Source organism: Gymnogyps californianus, chromosome Z (assembly GCF_018139145.2).
Source record: "Gymnogyps californianus isolate 813 chromosome Z, ASM1813914v2, whole genome shotgun sequence".
Taxonomy (NCBI): Eukaryota; Metazoa; Chordata; class Aves; order Accipitriformes; family Cathartidae; genus Gymnogyps; species Gymnogyps californianus.
The window spans coordinates 82,006,773-82,023,256 of record NC_059500.1 but is presented as its reverse complement, the minus strand read 5'-3'; the positions used below and the strand labels follow the sequence as shown (position 1 = coordinate 82,023,256).

The window sequence follows — 16,484 nt, the reverse complement described above, 5'->3', positions numbered from 1 at the left end:
AGATTTAGTTAGTGGGCAGTAGTTTATACAAGAGTACAGGAAAAGTCAGAGAAATTAGGCAGAATGTTCAAAAATAAGTGCATCTCCAGGAAATGGAGCATGTATAACACAAGACGCAAGATGGCAGGGAAGACGCTCAAATAATCTAACTGTTCTCTTTCTGCTATCTGGTCCTTCTTTTTGAACATGAATAATGTGAATGCGTTCAAAATCAATTTGATTACAGCAAAAAGAAAGTCATAACACTGTCTGCCACAAATCTTTGTGTAGCGCTGTATCAAGACGCTCTTACAGAACACATGATGGATAATGCCGGCACAGGAGCCTTGATTTCCTTTGCTTTGTTGTAAAGATACTGTTGAGTTTGTAATTGCATGTTGTTTATTGCATAAAGCCAAAAATGGTCTGGCAAAAAGGACTGATATCAGAATGCTAATACAGTGTGAGTGAAATGTGGAAGAACAACCAAAAGTATCTGACTGGATTTCCCTCAGTCTGTCCAGCAAGGACATGTGTTGAGAATGCCTAATCGCTGCTTGCTCACTGAATAGTGAAAACTGTTCATTAAAATCTGTTTAACTCCTTGGCACCCGCCGTTGCTCTGGGGAAATCGGACTTCTGGTGCCAAAAGATTAAGTGCTACGTGTTGAAATGGTTTAATGTATTTTAAACTGTGATGAGTAATCTCCAAGAATGAAGTCGGCTAACCGATGCATTAGAAAGTAACACCTGCTTATCATAAGCTATCACTGCAGACTGCCTATGGGTTTATACTTGGTTTAAAAAAAAAAAAATTGCCCACCTCTTGCTTCAGTGATATAGTGTAGCACAGCAGAACCGATGGAAAAGCTGAGACGTTTTGTTAGCTTGAACCCCTGCGATCTTTATTCCTTACGCTGGGAGTTCCTCGCAGCACGGTATGAAAAGTGATTCTTGTCGCTGGGGTAGATCCATGTTTATACCATGTCTAGTAGCACTTGACTGTAATTCACAGTGACATTTATTAGTGATAATTTTGTGCATATTGATGGAAAATGTACTTAGCAATTATCTTTGAGCAGATCGTTCGCTGGATGTTCTTGATTAGGAAGATAATTGTGTGTGGTCTGCTGGTGAGAGCAGGGATGGAGGCAGGAAACGAGCTCTTCCTCGGCTCTCCCTGCTCAGCCGTGGCTCGAGTCCGCTGCTGCTTTCGACTCGGGTTTCCAATTGGAGATGGTTCTTGTGACCTTCCTCAAGGTATTGAGGTTCATGACGTGCTGTGTTTACATAGCCATCATTTTTGGTTCCTAATAAATCTTCACGTACGTTTTTTTAAATACATATAGAGCATGGTAATAAGATGCATGCCTTTCTATAGCTTTTGTGCTTAGCTAGAGGAAAAGTGAAGTATCATTAATGGAGTGTAATAAAATGCTGTTGTGTTAGGGCCTATTAAAGGGAGCAGAAAAAAATGAAATGGTTTTTTGTTTGTATTTTCATAATTAAGTCAAGTGTAGCTTTCTTGATTTTTTTTTTTTTTTTTTTTATTCTTTGGAAACTAGAGCATGCCTTGTTATTGTGAAGTTTACACAGATTTATTAGTACTTTTACTAAAGTTTTACAAGTTTAACACTATCTTTGCTGAACATGCTTTTTAAAAATTTAAGTTCTTCTTAGTCGTCCTTGCTGTCTTTTCATTTACCAGAGCTTGATATTATTTTACTATTCTTCAATTGCGAGTGCGATAAAACAAACCTTATAAAATACATTATTGTATTAATTATATAATGAAAATAAAATATCCATATAGGTAAAAGCTTTAATACAGTGTCTGAATTTTGAAGTACTGTTTGCTTATTTTCTTAATGGCTGGTGAGTAGTTATTGGAAAGAACAGTACAACCAACTAACACCACAAACAACCTCTCTCTCCTGTGATCTGTTTTCGTATGCCTTGTTCAGTCTCACAGCCTTCTGAGAAAAGGTAACCGTTCTTTTCAGGATCATCTTAAAACTCCTTTGGAAATCACTGTGTGGTGGTGTTTGTTTCCCTGTTTAAACTATGAGCATCGCTTTTTTCCCCGTCTAGTTGGAGGATGTATCCTAGTACCATGTTCTCTGAGTTTAAATATAGCATTAGAGTGCATAACTGCAGTGTCAGCGCGTCAGGCTGCTCAGGCTGCAGTCAGTCAGAGCATCAGCCCCTGCTGTGCAATATTTGGTATGTTGGACAGAAGTGTATAGTGTATGATAGTAATGACGTATGGAAAATATCCTTGTCACCGGCTACTCAGCAATGTGTCTTGTATTTCGACACGTTATATATGACATAGCACTATTGTTTAGTTAGCATTTTTTTATAACTGTCTTATCTGGAAGAATTCTCCTCCCAGATTTTGCAATTCATATGCTTTCACTTTTTCTGAATGTCCAATCTGTGCTTTTCCCTGCTGGACTGTGTTTTAAGCTCAGAAGAAAGCTGTGCTATTGTGCTTTGTGTGATTATCGAGGTTTTTCATTTTGCAAAAAGTTTGAGTGCATGGATATGTTGTAGCCTACCAGTATAAAGTTGTAATGAATAAATTGCACAGGATCGAGTCCCTGCTAACAGCACTGTGTATTGACTTCCTTCAGGAATAGTCAGACCATTAGTAGAAGTTTGTTCCTTTTGACAGTTTTCAGATTTTTCAGATGGTTCTTTAGCCCAGGAAGCGCAACTGTTGCCTCTTCATCCATAATTGGGAATTTGCATGTAACTTTGGAGGATATTGCACAATTTTGATTGTAGGAAAATCCTTATGGAGACTTAAACCATGTTCTTTAAGATTCAGCTAAAAAATCCTGATATTGATAAATCCAAAACTAGACTGAGCATATGCTGATCTGAAGCTGGAGTTAGTCTTGCTAACACAAATCTTTCATCTTGCAATGAGGCTTCCGCTGTCCGTATCCCATAATTTCTGCACGGTCTTTAACTGTATTGTGATTCAGGGGTGTAAGAGAGCATATGCTGTGTATTGTATTCTAAATCAAACCATCAATTCATTTAACCTATTCCTTGACCCGTAGTAGGAAACTTTATTCATTCCCTATAGAGAAGTTTTTATCACAAGGCTGCTAAGGATTGTATTTGATGTATTATAGCAAATAAGAGGACATAGAGGAGGGAATAAATAACAATACATTTACTGCAACCCTTAAATGATTTCATGAGTGTTCAGCTATCGTATAAAGGAAATGAGGCATGGCAATTAGTTTATGTACTCATTATTAACAGTCTTAAGTGAAAGTTGGGAGCTTTTGAGAGTCCTCAGAGCTGAAGATCAAACCACAAAACCCAAAGAAGCTTTAAGTCTGCTGGTTGTGTCATGAATTGAATGGGTGAGGCTTTAGGTACTGTTTTACAAGTAAGAAATTATTTCATTACTGGTGTCCAGGTTCTATCCTATCTGTAGGAGCAATAGGGCAGAAAACCAAGTAGCATCTAAGGTGAAGCTATACCTTGCTATGCCTGAATATCTTGTTAACGTTAGGCACATCCAGCTGCTACAGCAGCTCACATCAGGTTGTGACAACACAGCAGTTAGGTTCTTGAGAAGAAAGAATGTTTTACTGTCAGACCCTGTATCATGGCCAAGGATGGAGCTGGGCTGGTTCTACTAGAACTGGTGTCTCCTGGCGTATATACTTTCCGCTGGATAAGCCATTTTGCCTGTGTAGTGCCTGCTAATCCAGTGTCTGTAATCTGCGTAGCTTTGAAAAAGTTAAACCCAAAGTAGTATTTTTTTATGTTAAAAAAAAAAACAACAAAAAACCAAACCAAACAAATCCAAGACAAACAAACCCCACCAAAAAGCCAAAAAACCCACAATGCAAGTAATCCACATGTTTGAGGACTTAAATATGGCTGATGAAAAATGGTGCCACAGCATAACTGGACTTTTTTAAAAACTGTGTTTTTGCAGTTACTTGTGCAGTGTGATAGAGTTCAGAAGATGCACCTATGATTCCTCTCTCTGCAAGTCTGCTTTAATCTTATCTGGACAGATTCACCCTTTACTTATTTTCCCCAAGGCTTTACACGTGTCTTTGATCCAAGTATGTGATCTATTAATGTGAATGAGTATTGTGTGTATTGTCTTTATCCTGCTATTGAAAAAGGCATTGTTTATGAAAACACATAGTGTTCCATGTTTATAGCTCTCTCTCACGTTATAGATTTGGCATGCATCTGCCTCATTGTCTCGGCAAGACAAGAATTAAACAAGAATGCATGTGCCCCAATGGGGAAAAGGATACATTAATTATTGTAGCTGAATGACATCGATTGCAGCAATTAAGGTTGTTTGTTTTTTTTTTTTTAAAGAAAACTAGTTTGAGAACAGAGCAGGAAAGACTAACATCTTCCATTCTACGTGGTTGTGCTAACCCGTATTTTCTTGCTTTATTTTGAGTATAGTGTGGGGGAAAAGCCCTCTTTCATATTCAAGTAACATAATTCAAATGAGTTGTGTATATAGCATGGTGGAAGAAATGATATTCTTAAAATGCACTCTTTACTTTTTTTCACCCTTTTTCCTCTCTCCTCCTCCCTTTCCTCAATTGTCAAGAGAAAAAATTAGGTACCTTTTGGGAACTAATAGCAGTCTTGCTCTATAAGCATTTCCTAGATTCAGAAAACCTTAGGAAACTGTCATGTTCAAGTTACTTTAGAATATGTTATCTGGGCTTCATTATTGGCTGTGGTTTCTGTCTAAGGTTAAATACTCCTAGCAGTTCTCGGTTTTTACTAACAGGAGCTACATTGTGTTACTCATGGGGGATTCTATATAAAGGAAACCACGTTTCTGTGGTAAAAAAACTGATTTCCTTTAGAATGTGCAGTTCACTAGGTGACAATTTTTAATGTGTTTTTAATAAACCGATTGTGGAAAGAAATAATTTTGCTTTATTGTGAATATTCCCTCTGGTGTGCTTCTTAAAATTGAGTCCTTGATTTAAGAACAAACTTGGGTTAAACAGAGTAAAGCTGCCATAACCTGGCTATAATGTTGTGTTTATTGCAAGATGTATTTATTTGAAAATACAAAATAAACAAGCATTTGGGTAATCAGTGTGCTGCAGTGCTGTAGTGCCTGTCAGGTAATGCAGAGGCAAAAACTGAGACTGCTCTTAGGCCATTCAGCACTATCAAACCCTACACTTCTTTGTGCTGTAGGTTTCTCCTTATAATTTTATTTTGAAAGCAGAAAAAATCCTGATGAGCAAAGAGATTTGTCTTCTGTTTTTCTAGTATTATATGACAACTTCAAATGCTTTCATAAGCTTTTTCCTCAGTAAGTCTTGCAAGTCTTTTGTTAGAGTTGCTTTTAAAAATTGCAGTGCAAATGTTTTATTGCTTAGAATAGTTGCACTTTTAAAATAATTTTTAATCATCCCATGCATTTTGTCACATTGTGTTTGAGTAGAGAATAATTTCTGCTCACTTAAAATGGACTTTGCAAATTCATGAATCCTTACTTGTCATTGAAATGTGTAAAACCGCTCCAATAAATAAATGCGTATTCATGAAAAAATAGTGTGTAGCTTTAATTGCTTAAGAGCAGCAGTGATGTGTACGGTAGACTGCATTCATTTGACAGAGCACAATTTAGAATATTGTTCAGTGTATGTTAGGCAAATGAAACTGTGTTTTCTGTCTGTCTCTGCTTGGGATTAAAAAAAAGGGGTGGGGAAATATGCAGAGTGCAGGCAATTTTGAGAGGAGACTTGAACTGTGGACCAGTGAGAAGTCACTAGTGATCAGTTCAACTGTTAGTAATAACGCCATTTAATATGACCTTAGGTAAGTAGTAAAGTAAGGCTTGATGTGCTTAATATTAGCATATTCCTACAATAGCAACATCTCATTTAATTTATCCAATTGTTATTAGTTATGTGTTTTATATATAAAAAAGGTTAAGCATGACCATTTTCTCTGGTGATAATCCCAAGTGCTTTCTCTTTCAGGAAAGAATGCCATCTCCTTAAACTCTTCTAGTGTTTGTTCCTTAATTAAAATATTGATTATCTGGATCTATGTGTTTAAATCTTTGCTTTCTTATGTTATTTGAACATCCAGAAAACCCTTGGTATGCTTCTTTTCAGGAACAGAGTGTGAAGACCTCATAGAAGAGTTGCTGTGTTGCCTCATCCAGCTCATTGTTGAAATTCCCCTCTTGTAAGTTTGCTTTTTGCCCTTTCCCCTCCCCGCCCCGGCTTCTTTCTATGAATTGAGCATTTGAGAGAATATAAAACTTAGAGTGATGGGGTTATAATGTTTAAATACTTGTATATGAACGCTGCATGTGATGGTGCAGTACTGATAATGATAACCTGCTGCCAGTGCGAGCCCTGAATATTCTGGTGGCAGAAGTACATGATGAGCATCTCACACCCAGTTCCAACCGTCAACAGAAGTTATCCTCTTTTATTTTGTAGGAGTTTTGACGTTTGTTTCAGTACCTCTGTCAGCACACAGACCGTTACTGCTAACTTTTGGCTAGGAATGGTTGTGCTAATTGTACAGGGAAAGGTACATCGGAGGTGTCACTTCATCTCTGGGGGATGCAGCAAGGTGCAAACAAAAGTTCTTCTGCAGTTGTGTGGGTTTTTGAACTGCATGTGCATTAAATAAGTCATATGACTTATTTAATACTAATTTCTGAAATACCAGCGATTGATGTCTGAAGAAGAGAGAAGAGAAAAGAGTAAGTGGAATGTTTCTGTAGATCTCCAGATTTGTTTACATGGCTTTTTTCATGCATCTGCTGTATTTGAGATATGTTGATTCTACATCTCATTGGGATGTGCGTCATGAAACGTACTTCAGTATTATGTGAAGGAGAACTTACTTTGTTCTTTGGAAATAAAAATGTTTTTCCACACCTGTCCTGATAAGTTTTAATGTCTTTTTTTCCCCAAGGTAAACTTTACCAAAGATAGTGTTAGCAGTATCTTTTGTGTTAAATTGCATCGTAATCTGTGCCTAAAATGTAGTGCCCCAATTAAAGCATCACAGCTTTGGAAGAGTTTCAGATTATCTATTATAGTGTAGTATATAGCTCTGCTGATGCTTTAGTTTTTGTACTTCGGATTGTTCTTTTGGTTGGAAAGCTGACAAAGATGCAATAGTTTTTGAAACATTGCTCTCATTAAATACAACTCTGTCAACATTACATGAGGGTTTTGTGTAGGTAGTGTGTAATGAATTAGTGATATGATTTAGAGTGTCATTCTGCAAAGCTTGTCAGGACTTCCTGGAACAGATACACTTTTTGTTTGGAGCAGATTAGAGGAAGTACAAAGGGGTGAAAGGACTGCGATATATGGGCAAGTTCATAAATCCTGCAGGGTTTTATTTTTCTTTCTTGGAAGTTCCAATGTGTGGGTGCAGTCCAATATCATTTATTCTGTCTTTCTGGCAGAAGAAGTTTTGCAGGCATGATTGTTCTTAACCCTTTTCAACAACTGAACCTGTCAGCATCTCTGTTTCTGTGTGACTGTGGTTGCTGGGAATGGAAGTAGCTGTTGAAAGCACTTAGTTGACTATATAATATAGTGACAATAATGGCTTATTAAAAAAGAAGAAGTTATAAAGCCTGTCTATAATCTTTAATGTTCAGCTATATTGAAAACATACTCACTTTTCATAAGAGATAGATGTGGAAGGTTTTGGGGTTTTTTGTCAAATAAGTTTTCATAGCTAAATTTTTCCTGAAAAAGCATGCTACTGAATTGTTAGTAAGATACTAACACTTACAAAAGTGAATATTATTGTCTTGTTAAACATACTATACTGGTAAACAATGTGATAATGCCTTAACTAACGATTTTATCCCCATGTCATCGAAGGGGAAGTAGGGTAGGGGAAAGGAGATAAGGAAAACTTGTTTTCTCTAATACACGGTCCAACTCTGTTCATCATAAAGATGCCTTAAGGCTGAGACATTTTTGCTTACTGTAATATTAATTTTTTTCAGGAGAATTTTCAGCATTATTTTAGTAGTGAGTTTACTTTTTATTTCCCTCCCTCTCCTTGGTCAGACTTACACTATAAATTCTTTCCCTACTTTGTATCAAGGGAGTAGTTCACTTCTGTCTTTAGCTGGAATAAATCAAGAAAATTACAAGCCTAGTATGTGAATTTTGGGAACGAGTACATTGAGTGGAATACATGAAATATTCAAACTTGTGATGATTTCTGTAGCAGGACTTAGGATCACTTGCTAGAGGATAGGCAGCTTTGGCAGCTTACAGTGGCACTGCTAACAGAGTGTCTGTAAAGCTGCTATTAAAGATGATTTTTTGTTGTGACAGACCATTAAAATCTCCATGCTGAGTCTGTCTTTGAAGCGTCATTTGGAATAGCAAAGTTTTTGTTAGGAGCATTCAATAGCCTTAACAGAGGATTGTCACAATTAGTGTGTCCCTTGGGTTCTGTAGATGCAGTTTCATGAAGGAGTGGATACAGCTGGCAGCTGCTGTCTAAATATATTGCTTCTCTATACCCCAGTTCAAGCTTCTTTTTTTCTCCTTCCCTGAAATACTAAGATTATTTTTAAAGCATGGAAGACCATTTCCTTGTCCAAAACGCAGGAGCAGAGGTACCTGTGCAACAGGCCTGCGCTCTTTGCTTTTGAAATTGTTCTAAATGTCACGTCAGGTGCTTTTTGGTGAAAGCAGTACGTTTCAGAGGTAATGTAATTGTTTTTCCCCTCTCTATATATAATTTCAGATGTGCTGTCTTAATTTTTTTTTTTGCAAATGTGTTACTGAAGAGTAAACAGCATTGCTGGATGATGCTGTGTAGATACCGTTATGAAGTAGTGAGAAATTTGTGATTATAACATAGATCCTGTTGTTCTTCACTGAGTATTATGTTGTGAAGATGTGTATGTAAGGTGACAGGTACTGTTGGGAGGAGAGCTTAGGATATCTGTGTGTGGTATTTTGCGGACAGGTACATAATCTTAACCCATGTTCCAGACTGACCAAAAGCAGGCATAAAAGTTTGGGCTTGGCAGGGGCACCGAGTTCATGAAGGCTCGAGTCTTTCCTGAGCGTGGGCAGAGCTTACTCTCACCTCTGAGCTTGCTCTACTAGAAGCCTTGGCAGAATGAGCTCATGTCTGCCTACAAATAACCTACAGACATAATTGGAAAATGCAGGTGGGCAGTCCGGCTCAAAATTAATAAGGAAGGTGTGTGAGATGGGGAAGACGACAAATGGTAAGTCTGTAACCCACCTCTCCGTATACCTCACTATGAAATATAACTGAAGAACCAAAATGTGTTGATTTTTGTTGGGAAAGGCTGCAAGGATGTACAGCAAAGCATATCTAGGAGTGTCTCAGAATTGTCTACGATGAATTTAAGAAACTATTTCTCGAAGGTAGTTTATATTGGACAAGGCAAATGTGCTTTAAGGCAGTAACACTCAGCATAGCTAAAAGAGGTTGTAGTAGGGACCATGGGACTGCAGCATTGTGGCTCTGTATCTGAGAGTTATTAAAAAGATCTTGAATTACCCTTTTGAAAAGCAGGCTCTGCTGCATTGTACAAAATGCCAAGGAGAAAGGTTTCACGTTTAATTTTAAGACATTTTATAGAAACTGCAACATTATTGCTTTTCAAGAATTAGACTTTGCCGTCCCTTATAACACTTGTGTTACAGTATGTTGATGTTTGATTTATGGCTCCCTTGGGTATGTTACGGATACTCTGCTTTTTCTTTGGTTTTGTTAATGTTAGCACTCGAGTGTACATTAATGAGTAAAACTGCATAGTCAGCAAAAAGATGCAACTTCACTATTTAATTGCATGACTTTTATGTAGAAACTATTGCTAACATTTTGTTGTAAGATAGAGCTCCCAAAGCTTTAAATTATGAAGGCTTCTTTCAGCAGCTTGTTAAGAGCTGGTATACATAACTGAACATCTGGTTGTTATCAGTACATTTTCACTTCATTAAAACCTATAAATGCATATGGAGGAAAAATGAAATACTGTGATCTAGTTACATCACTGTTAAGTAGCACCCTGTGGTGCCAGTAGAAGTTAATTGATATTTCTATTACATTCCATTATTTTCTGTAGTTACAATTGTTTTAGGTTGCAAATTTAGTTAATTCCAAATTTAAATGTTAACAAGGTTTTGACTCGTTTAAGGATGCCAGCTACATTTTCTGGGAGCTTAAAAGTCGAATGTAGGAGGAAGAAGGGTGATGTAATTGGTTATAAAGCTCTATGGAATCATTACAATGTAGGAACGATGCCATGTAGAGATGATGAGAAATGTTCAGGCTTTTTTTCCTTGCTAATTGTGAGCAGCGAAGAGGTTAAGAACTGTTTTCTCTCCTATTTCAGGAGTGTCATATTTTAATTTTTTTGTTACTTTCAAAACAATAGGTCAGAATAGTGCTTTTTTTAAAAAGGACTATTCAAGGAACTTTTATCAAGATTATAGTAGCTCCAGTATTTGAAGAGTTATTTGACTTCAGCATTTTTGGCAACTTTGTCTAATCATCAAAGGGAAACTTCCATCTGTTGGAACTTATGTTGAAGCTAGCAAAAATATCCAAACTGAAAGAGATTTGTGTTGCTTCACTTTGAAGGTCCTCAAAGTTTAAGACTATTGTGCTCTGTGTAGGAGGGATCTGATGAGTGTTAAGAGAGTTTTATTTGCTGCTGCACCTTGCGGTGGTGCAGCAAGTAAAAAATATTTATTTATTTGGAAGATTTTCTTCATCGCTCTTATATCCTTTTCTCTTTTCTGATGGCAGATGTGTGGCCTCTTAAGTGTCTAAAAGTCCTAAGCAGAAGAATCTTTATCTGTGTCACATATTCTTTTTTCTGTTCTAATTCTGTTCTAATTTAGTTTTTATTTTGGATTTAGATCAGTGTTTCTCTGACCTGTCTTTTCACTAGGCAAGCTTTAACTTACATTCAACTTGTAACAAACTTTCTAATCACAGAGCATAGTATCAGAGGTCTGTACTGTTTATCGTACATTGTGCTGTATACTCAAGCTCCTAATAATCTGCTTTCTGTTGTGGTTTTCAGCCCTGTTTTCACAAAAAATATTGGATCTTGAAAAACACCCACTTGTTAGTGTTTGCGTTTGGTCTTTGGTCTGGGCAGCAAAGACACCTAGGCGCTGAAGTCAAGCATATCTCTTTTTGGCACCTTAAGAGTTTGCAGACTGTTTCAAATCAGTGACGGTGACTGGGTTGACAGGCGTAAGCCTTTTTTTCTCCGTTGCCTAGACAAGCATGAGACCCAGAGAGATGATTGCTGCCACTACATCCAGATGGCTCTGCCTTGAAACCAGCACATTTGAGCGAAGTGGTGTTACAGAGAGACCGTGGAGCAGGTCCACCGTTCACACGGGCTACGCGGCTGGAACGCAGGACGTGATTCCTGTGGCCTGGGTCTGTCCGGATCTCTGCAACGGTCTACGGTAGCTTTTTGAGCACATGGGTCATCTTCTCTGTGGCTGCCTTTTCCCTGGGGGTTCAAAGCTACACAAGCCCAGTCATTTGAGCTGTCCTTTTTTATGGGTATTTGGACTGCTCTCTTGTGTTCTGTTCTTCGAAGGGTAAGGTCTTTTACTTAGATTTAGTGGGTATTGCTAACAAGACTTGTTGATATGAAAGGTAAATACAGAAGAATATAGATTCTCTGTGCAACATTTTAAAGTCCTGGACTTTTTCTGATATTTTTAATCTGTAGAGGGAAGAACTGAATGCCAGTGAGGTGAAAATGTACACGGCCATGTAGTCTCAGATGGTTTAGGAATAGGTCTGGGAATAAAGGGTCTTGAATCCAACTGTCATTTTGATCCTTTAGATACTCCCTTTAGAGTATTCCCATCTTTTTTGTTTTCTCACTCTCATTCTGTCTCTCAGTCAAGAATAGCCGGTGCGGGGGAGATGCAGTAGGAAATGTCAGAGATGCTCTCTGCTTCCAGTTGGTGTTTCTTGAGTGCCCCTTTGGGACATCTCCCAAATGTTTGGAGTCGGCTGTAATGAGCTGATAGTGCATTATCGGCCGCCACGGTGCGTATGTGCCATCAGTGGGTGTAAAATTAGGAGTGATTCCAAGAGGAAAGATTATGTTCACTTTGGGTTGTTGTACTTGTATCCTGAGACTGATAACCAGATATTCTACTTGCTTTTCAGTTTTCAAAACTGATCCTATTCTCTGTGGTGACTCCTCTTTCACCTTTCTGGTGGGCCCTCAGGAAGCAGGGAAATGAAACCTGGTTCCTGTACGATTTGAGAGTTTTTGTATGAATCAGCCCTTTTGGCAACTCTCCTAAATTAGAAAATGAGTTACCTTTTAACCTTTTAATACTCCGAGTAGACAGCTCTGGCTGGGTGAAAGTTCAGGAAAATATTTAAACTGAGAGGGGGTTTGGTCTCGTGGTGTGAGTTGAAATTCAGAGGTTTGTTTCTGACTGTTCAGGCTGTTTGCTCTGTAGGTGTGAAATCATTTATGAGCTCTCAGCCTCTGTTTGCTAAGGTATAGAAATAGCTGCATTTCGTTGAGTAATTAAAGTGTTTACAACAGCATGTGCCTTCAGAGTGGTAATTGGAGTTCCTAGCTGAGATTTTCAATATATATTGCCTCTATGCTTCATCTTGGTCCGTCTTTCACAGACCTCTCTTGGAGGCAGGGAACAAAGCTGAATGATGCGGTGAGCACAGAAACCAGTTGTGAGCAGTGCTTGGCGTTGGAGAGAAGCCAGCAGCAGCAAGATGGTGACACATAGGTAGATTGTTGAAGTTCTCGGTAATGACACTGATAGAAGGTCATCCACGTGGTTTTGAATGGAAAAAGCCAATGCCAGGACACTGGGGAGCTGAGGTTTTAACAGGCCCATAGTTCTTGTTCTGTGGGGGGCGAGTGCATCATTTGGAAACAGTAGTTATGCTAATACCTCTCCCCTTACCGATTTAGATACATAAGCTGCTGGTAGCATCAGACTCCTACAGACTGCTCCTATTGCTTTTACTTGAGTCTGCAGGAGTAGACAAGAGTATTTTGGGTTTTGTATTTTCCCCACAGGCTACAACTGACAGATGACCTTGCTATTAAGATCTTCATGCTTTGGTCCGCTTCAGACTCCAGCGTTTTCTTTCTAGCTCAAAAGAAATCTACTTACAAACCTAGTGGTGTGTCATGGTGTGGCATCTCTTTGATATGTGGTACCATTTAGTGTGAGCACTGGTCTGTGGGTGCAAGCAAGTAATGGCAAGTGTTCACGCTATTGCAGTTGGAAGAGTTATTGCTCAGGCAGATTGCCCTAATTGGCTGCTTGTGTGTGCTCTTTTCCTGTTTCTACCGCAAAGATGATCTTTTATTTTTGTTAAAGATTACTGTTTTGACCATAGACCTCTTTTTCAGATGTTTGGAACTTTTTAAGTGCAGTGTCAGCATTGTGATGTATTTGAAATAAGCATCTGTAAAAGGGCAAGGTGAAGTCTTGGTCCAGTTCAAGCAGACAAAACCTTGTGAGGGTGTGATGTGCAGATAGATGGTCTGGGGCGGTTCTCCGGCCCCAAACGCCTGAAGGTTGATAGCTCTGATGGAACTTACAAGTCTGCCACCACAATTCATAAAAAAAGAAAAAAAATCAATAAAAATGTATGTTCTTGATGGAAGGCCGGAAGAGAAGTGATAATCTTTCCAGTTTGTATCCTGGAAGAATTAGTTACTCTACCGATTTCTTCTAAAGCAGTACTTCTTTTAAGTCTAAATGCAGTACTGCTTTAAAGCAGTACTCCCAGGGCCATAGATCTCTCAAAGAGGAGCCCAGGATCTCTGCTATCTACCTGACAGATTAAGATGGAAAGTGTCACTGACTTGGTAGAATTTTTGTCATTTGATTTTAAAGAGTTGTTGTCTAAAGATTGCTATAATACAAATTGTACGTGGTTGTTTAATTTAAAAGCATTCGTTGAAATGATCTGGTATCATTGCTTTTGGAAGGAACCCATCGGCGTATCAACTGTTTCTCATTGAAATGTAGATACTAAAGTGTGTGCTAAATACATGCACACATTTATGTTATGCTAGCATCTAGGAATCTTGCATTTTGGAGCTCAAGTCGTCATTCTCTGAAGAATTCCTAATTTAAGATGATCACGGATATATATGATACGTCTTTGCTTTAGAGACTAAATGTGTATATCTAAGTTTTGTTGCCAGAAATCAGTTTTAACTTGGGTGTCACATGCAAGAACCTAGACCTTTTCCATCTGGTTAAAGAAACAGGCGCTTGCTTTGTGTCGCTGTGTAAGAAATGTGATACCAAGGAGGACAGCTACTTATAATAAGGAAAGAACCCAAATACAGGAGAGAAACGATTGCCAGGATTTCTAGAGTTCAGTCTATGCCAGATTGTTCCCTCATGAAAGAAATACGTCTTAAGAGGGACAAAAGAATATCATGTTAGCTTGTCTACCTGATATGGGAATATATCTTCCAGTGGGAAGGAGAGGGAGAAAAAGAGGAAAAAATTAAGTGAGAATAACTATTGAAATCTCCAAAAGAGAAAATCCAGAAGGAGGAGGCGGGGGGGGGGGGGGGGACCAACCACAAAACTGTGTGTGCTTTCGTACCTTGCTCTATGAAGTCCATTTACTTGGGACGTGAGCTTTATCTGAGTTCTGTGGATTTTTTGTTTGTTTTGTAAGACACTTGGGAAGGAAAAAAACCCACAGAAACTCAAAACATCATGCAGTTCTTCTGGTTTTCTGAAATAAATAGCTAAATAATTTTGACATGTAATTGATACATGACTTCATTATTTCTAGTTTCCTCCTTATCTGCAGGCAAACAGTTTTCAGAGGAAGTTGGAGATCAGCATAAATTCCATGTAAAGTCATTCTATATGACTGATAGCTTTGAATAATAATAAAAAAAAATTCAAAAACAAAACCCTCTATTCTATAGTCTCTCAATATAAATAAACAGTATTTTCTTTGAAGTTAAAAGAGGTTCCTGGTAGTTCTTGTGACTCTTTAGAAATGCTTGAGTTTCAGAAAACTGTACACTTGACCCTTGGTGGAGAAAATAATTTTGCTCTGAAGCTTTATCCTTGTGCTGAGAAATTAAGGGTGACTGTAGCTGAGGAGTTACCCCAGATATCAGGACTCTGGCTGTGTTTATTCAGAGCAGATTGAATTTGAACAGATTCTACAGGTTGAGTGGAATGTTTCTGCAGTTAAATGTGCCCTAACGGGGTTTTGAATAGAAAAATGAGAATAACTCACTAACTGGAACTGCATGAATTTAGCTTGCTTTCTGTTTTTTTTTTCTTTCAGAGTTATATAAGGATATTGAAAGCGGATTTTTTTCCCCAAAAAACTTACTTAATACATTACAGTAACCTCTTTGTTTATTTCTTTACACTGAATCTTATAAAACTAGAGAAGAATTTTGTAATGTCTCCTCAAATTTGCTATTCCACTTGTATGGTTTGTCAGAAAAATGAATGAATGATTGAAATGGAGAAAAAGCATAGTAGACTGTAAAATTTGTTTCCTCTCAGCAAAGTGACCCAGTGGATGTTGAAGTCATGAAGTTAGCCTTTTCATTCATCAGCTCAGGGTTGGAGACATTATTCTTGTATTCTCAGCCTTGGTAATGATAAGCTTCTGAATTTTTTTTTTCTATAGCTAAAAAGTATTTTTTCCAAGCTGTTGTTTTTATTTTGATGGAAAAACGTTTCTTATTTTTTTTTTTTGCTGGTGGCTAAACCTCTAATAATTGAAATATATAGGTCTTCCTTGCTTTGCTTGGGGTGAACGTGGGTAATGGATTGCAAAGCATCACTGTTCTGGAGAGGGAGTGGGAGCCGTTCCTAGCTCCGCCTTGCTTCTGGCCGAGATGAATTTCCAGTGGAACCAGATCACAGTGTAACCTCTGGCCTGATCTAATTATCAGCATTTACACTGGCTAACTTCCTCACTAGTGGGCAAAAAGTCAGGTAACTCACAAAAACTAGAAGTAATTAAAATGTGCTTCATGATTTTAAGGAAGAATGTTGTTCAAGCAGTACGTGTCTTCCTGACCCATAGCTTAAAATGTTACAGATTCAAATACTTAAATCATGCGAGAGAAAATAAAAACAGCGAGTTTGCATAACCTTCACTTTCAAAAACATTTTTGTATCGGAGGTAGTGCGGGCCTGTGGACCGCGATCCAGGAAATTGTGATTCCAGTTTGCTCTTGACTTTGAGCAAATAACTAGCACTCTCTTTGCTCAGAAACTCTGGCCTAGAGCTACTGCAGAAGAGCTTAACTTAAGCTGTCTATACACCATGATGCATGAAACTCCTCTTCTCATGCTTTACGGTAATGCATGCTATTTACAGCATTTCTAGCACCACGCTTGAGAATATTAAAGTATTTGAGGGTGCTAAAAATCAAACTTCTAAATGAAATGACTTCTTCT

At 38.1% G+C, this 16,484-nt stretch overlaps 1 protein-coding gene across 2 annotated transcripts in view; it reads left to right on the top strand.

The window, feature by feature from the left end:
* Positions 1–16,484, top strand: part of DYM (dymeclin) — a 221,218-nt gene that overhangs the window by 27,237 nt on the left and 177,497 nt on the right. For both annotated transcript variants that reach the window (XM_050912965.1, XM_050912964.1), the window contains exon 6: positions 6,129–6,201. In XM_050912965.1, coding sequence (XP_050768922.1) covers positions 6,129–6,201 — 73 coding nt within the window. The remainder of the gene's footprint in view (positions 1–6,128; positions 6,202–16,484) is intronic.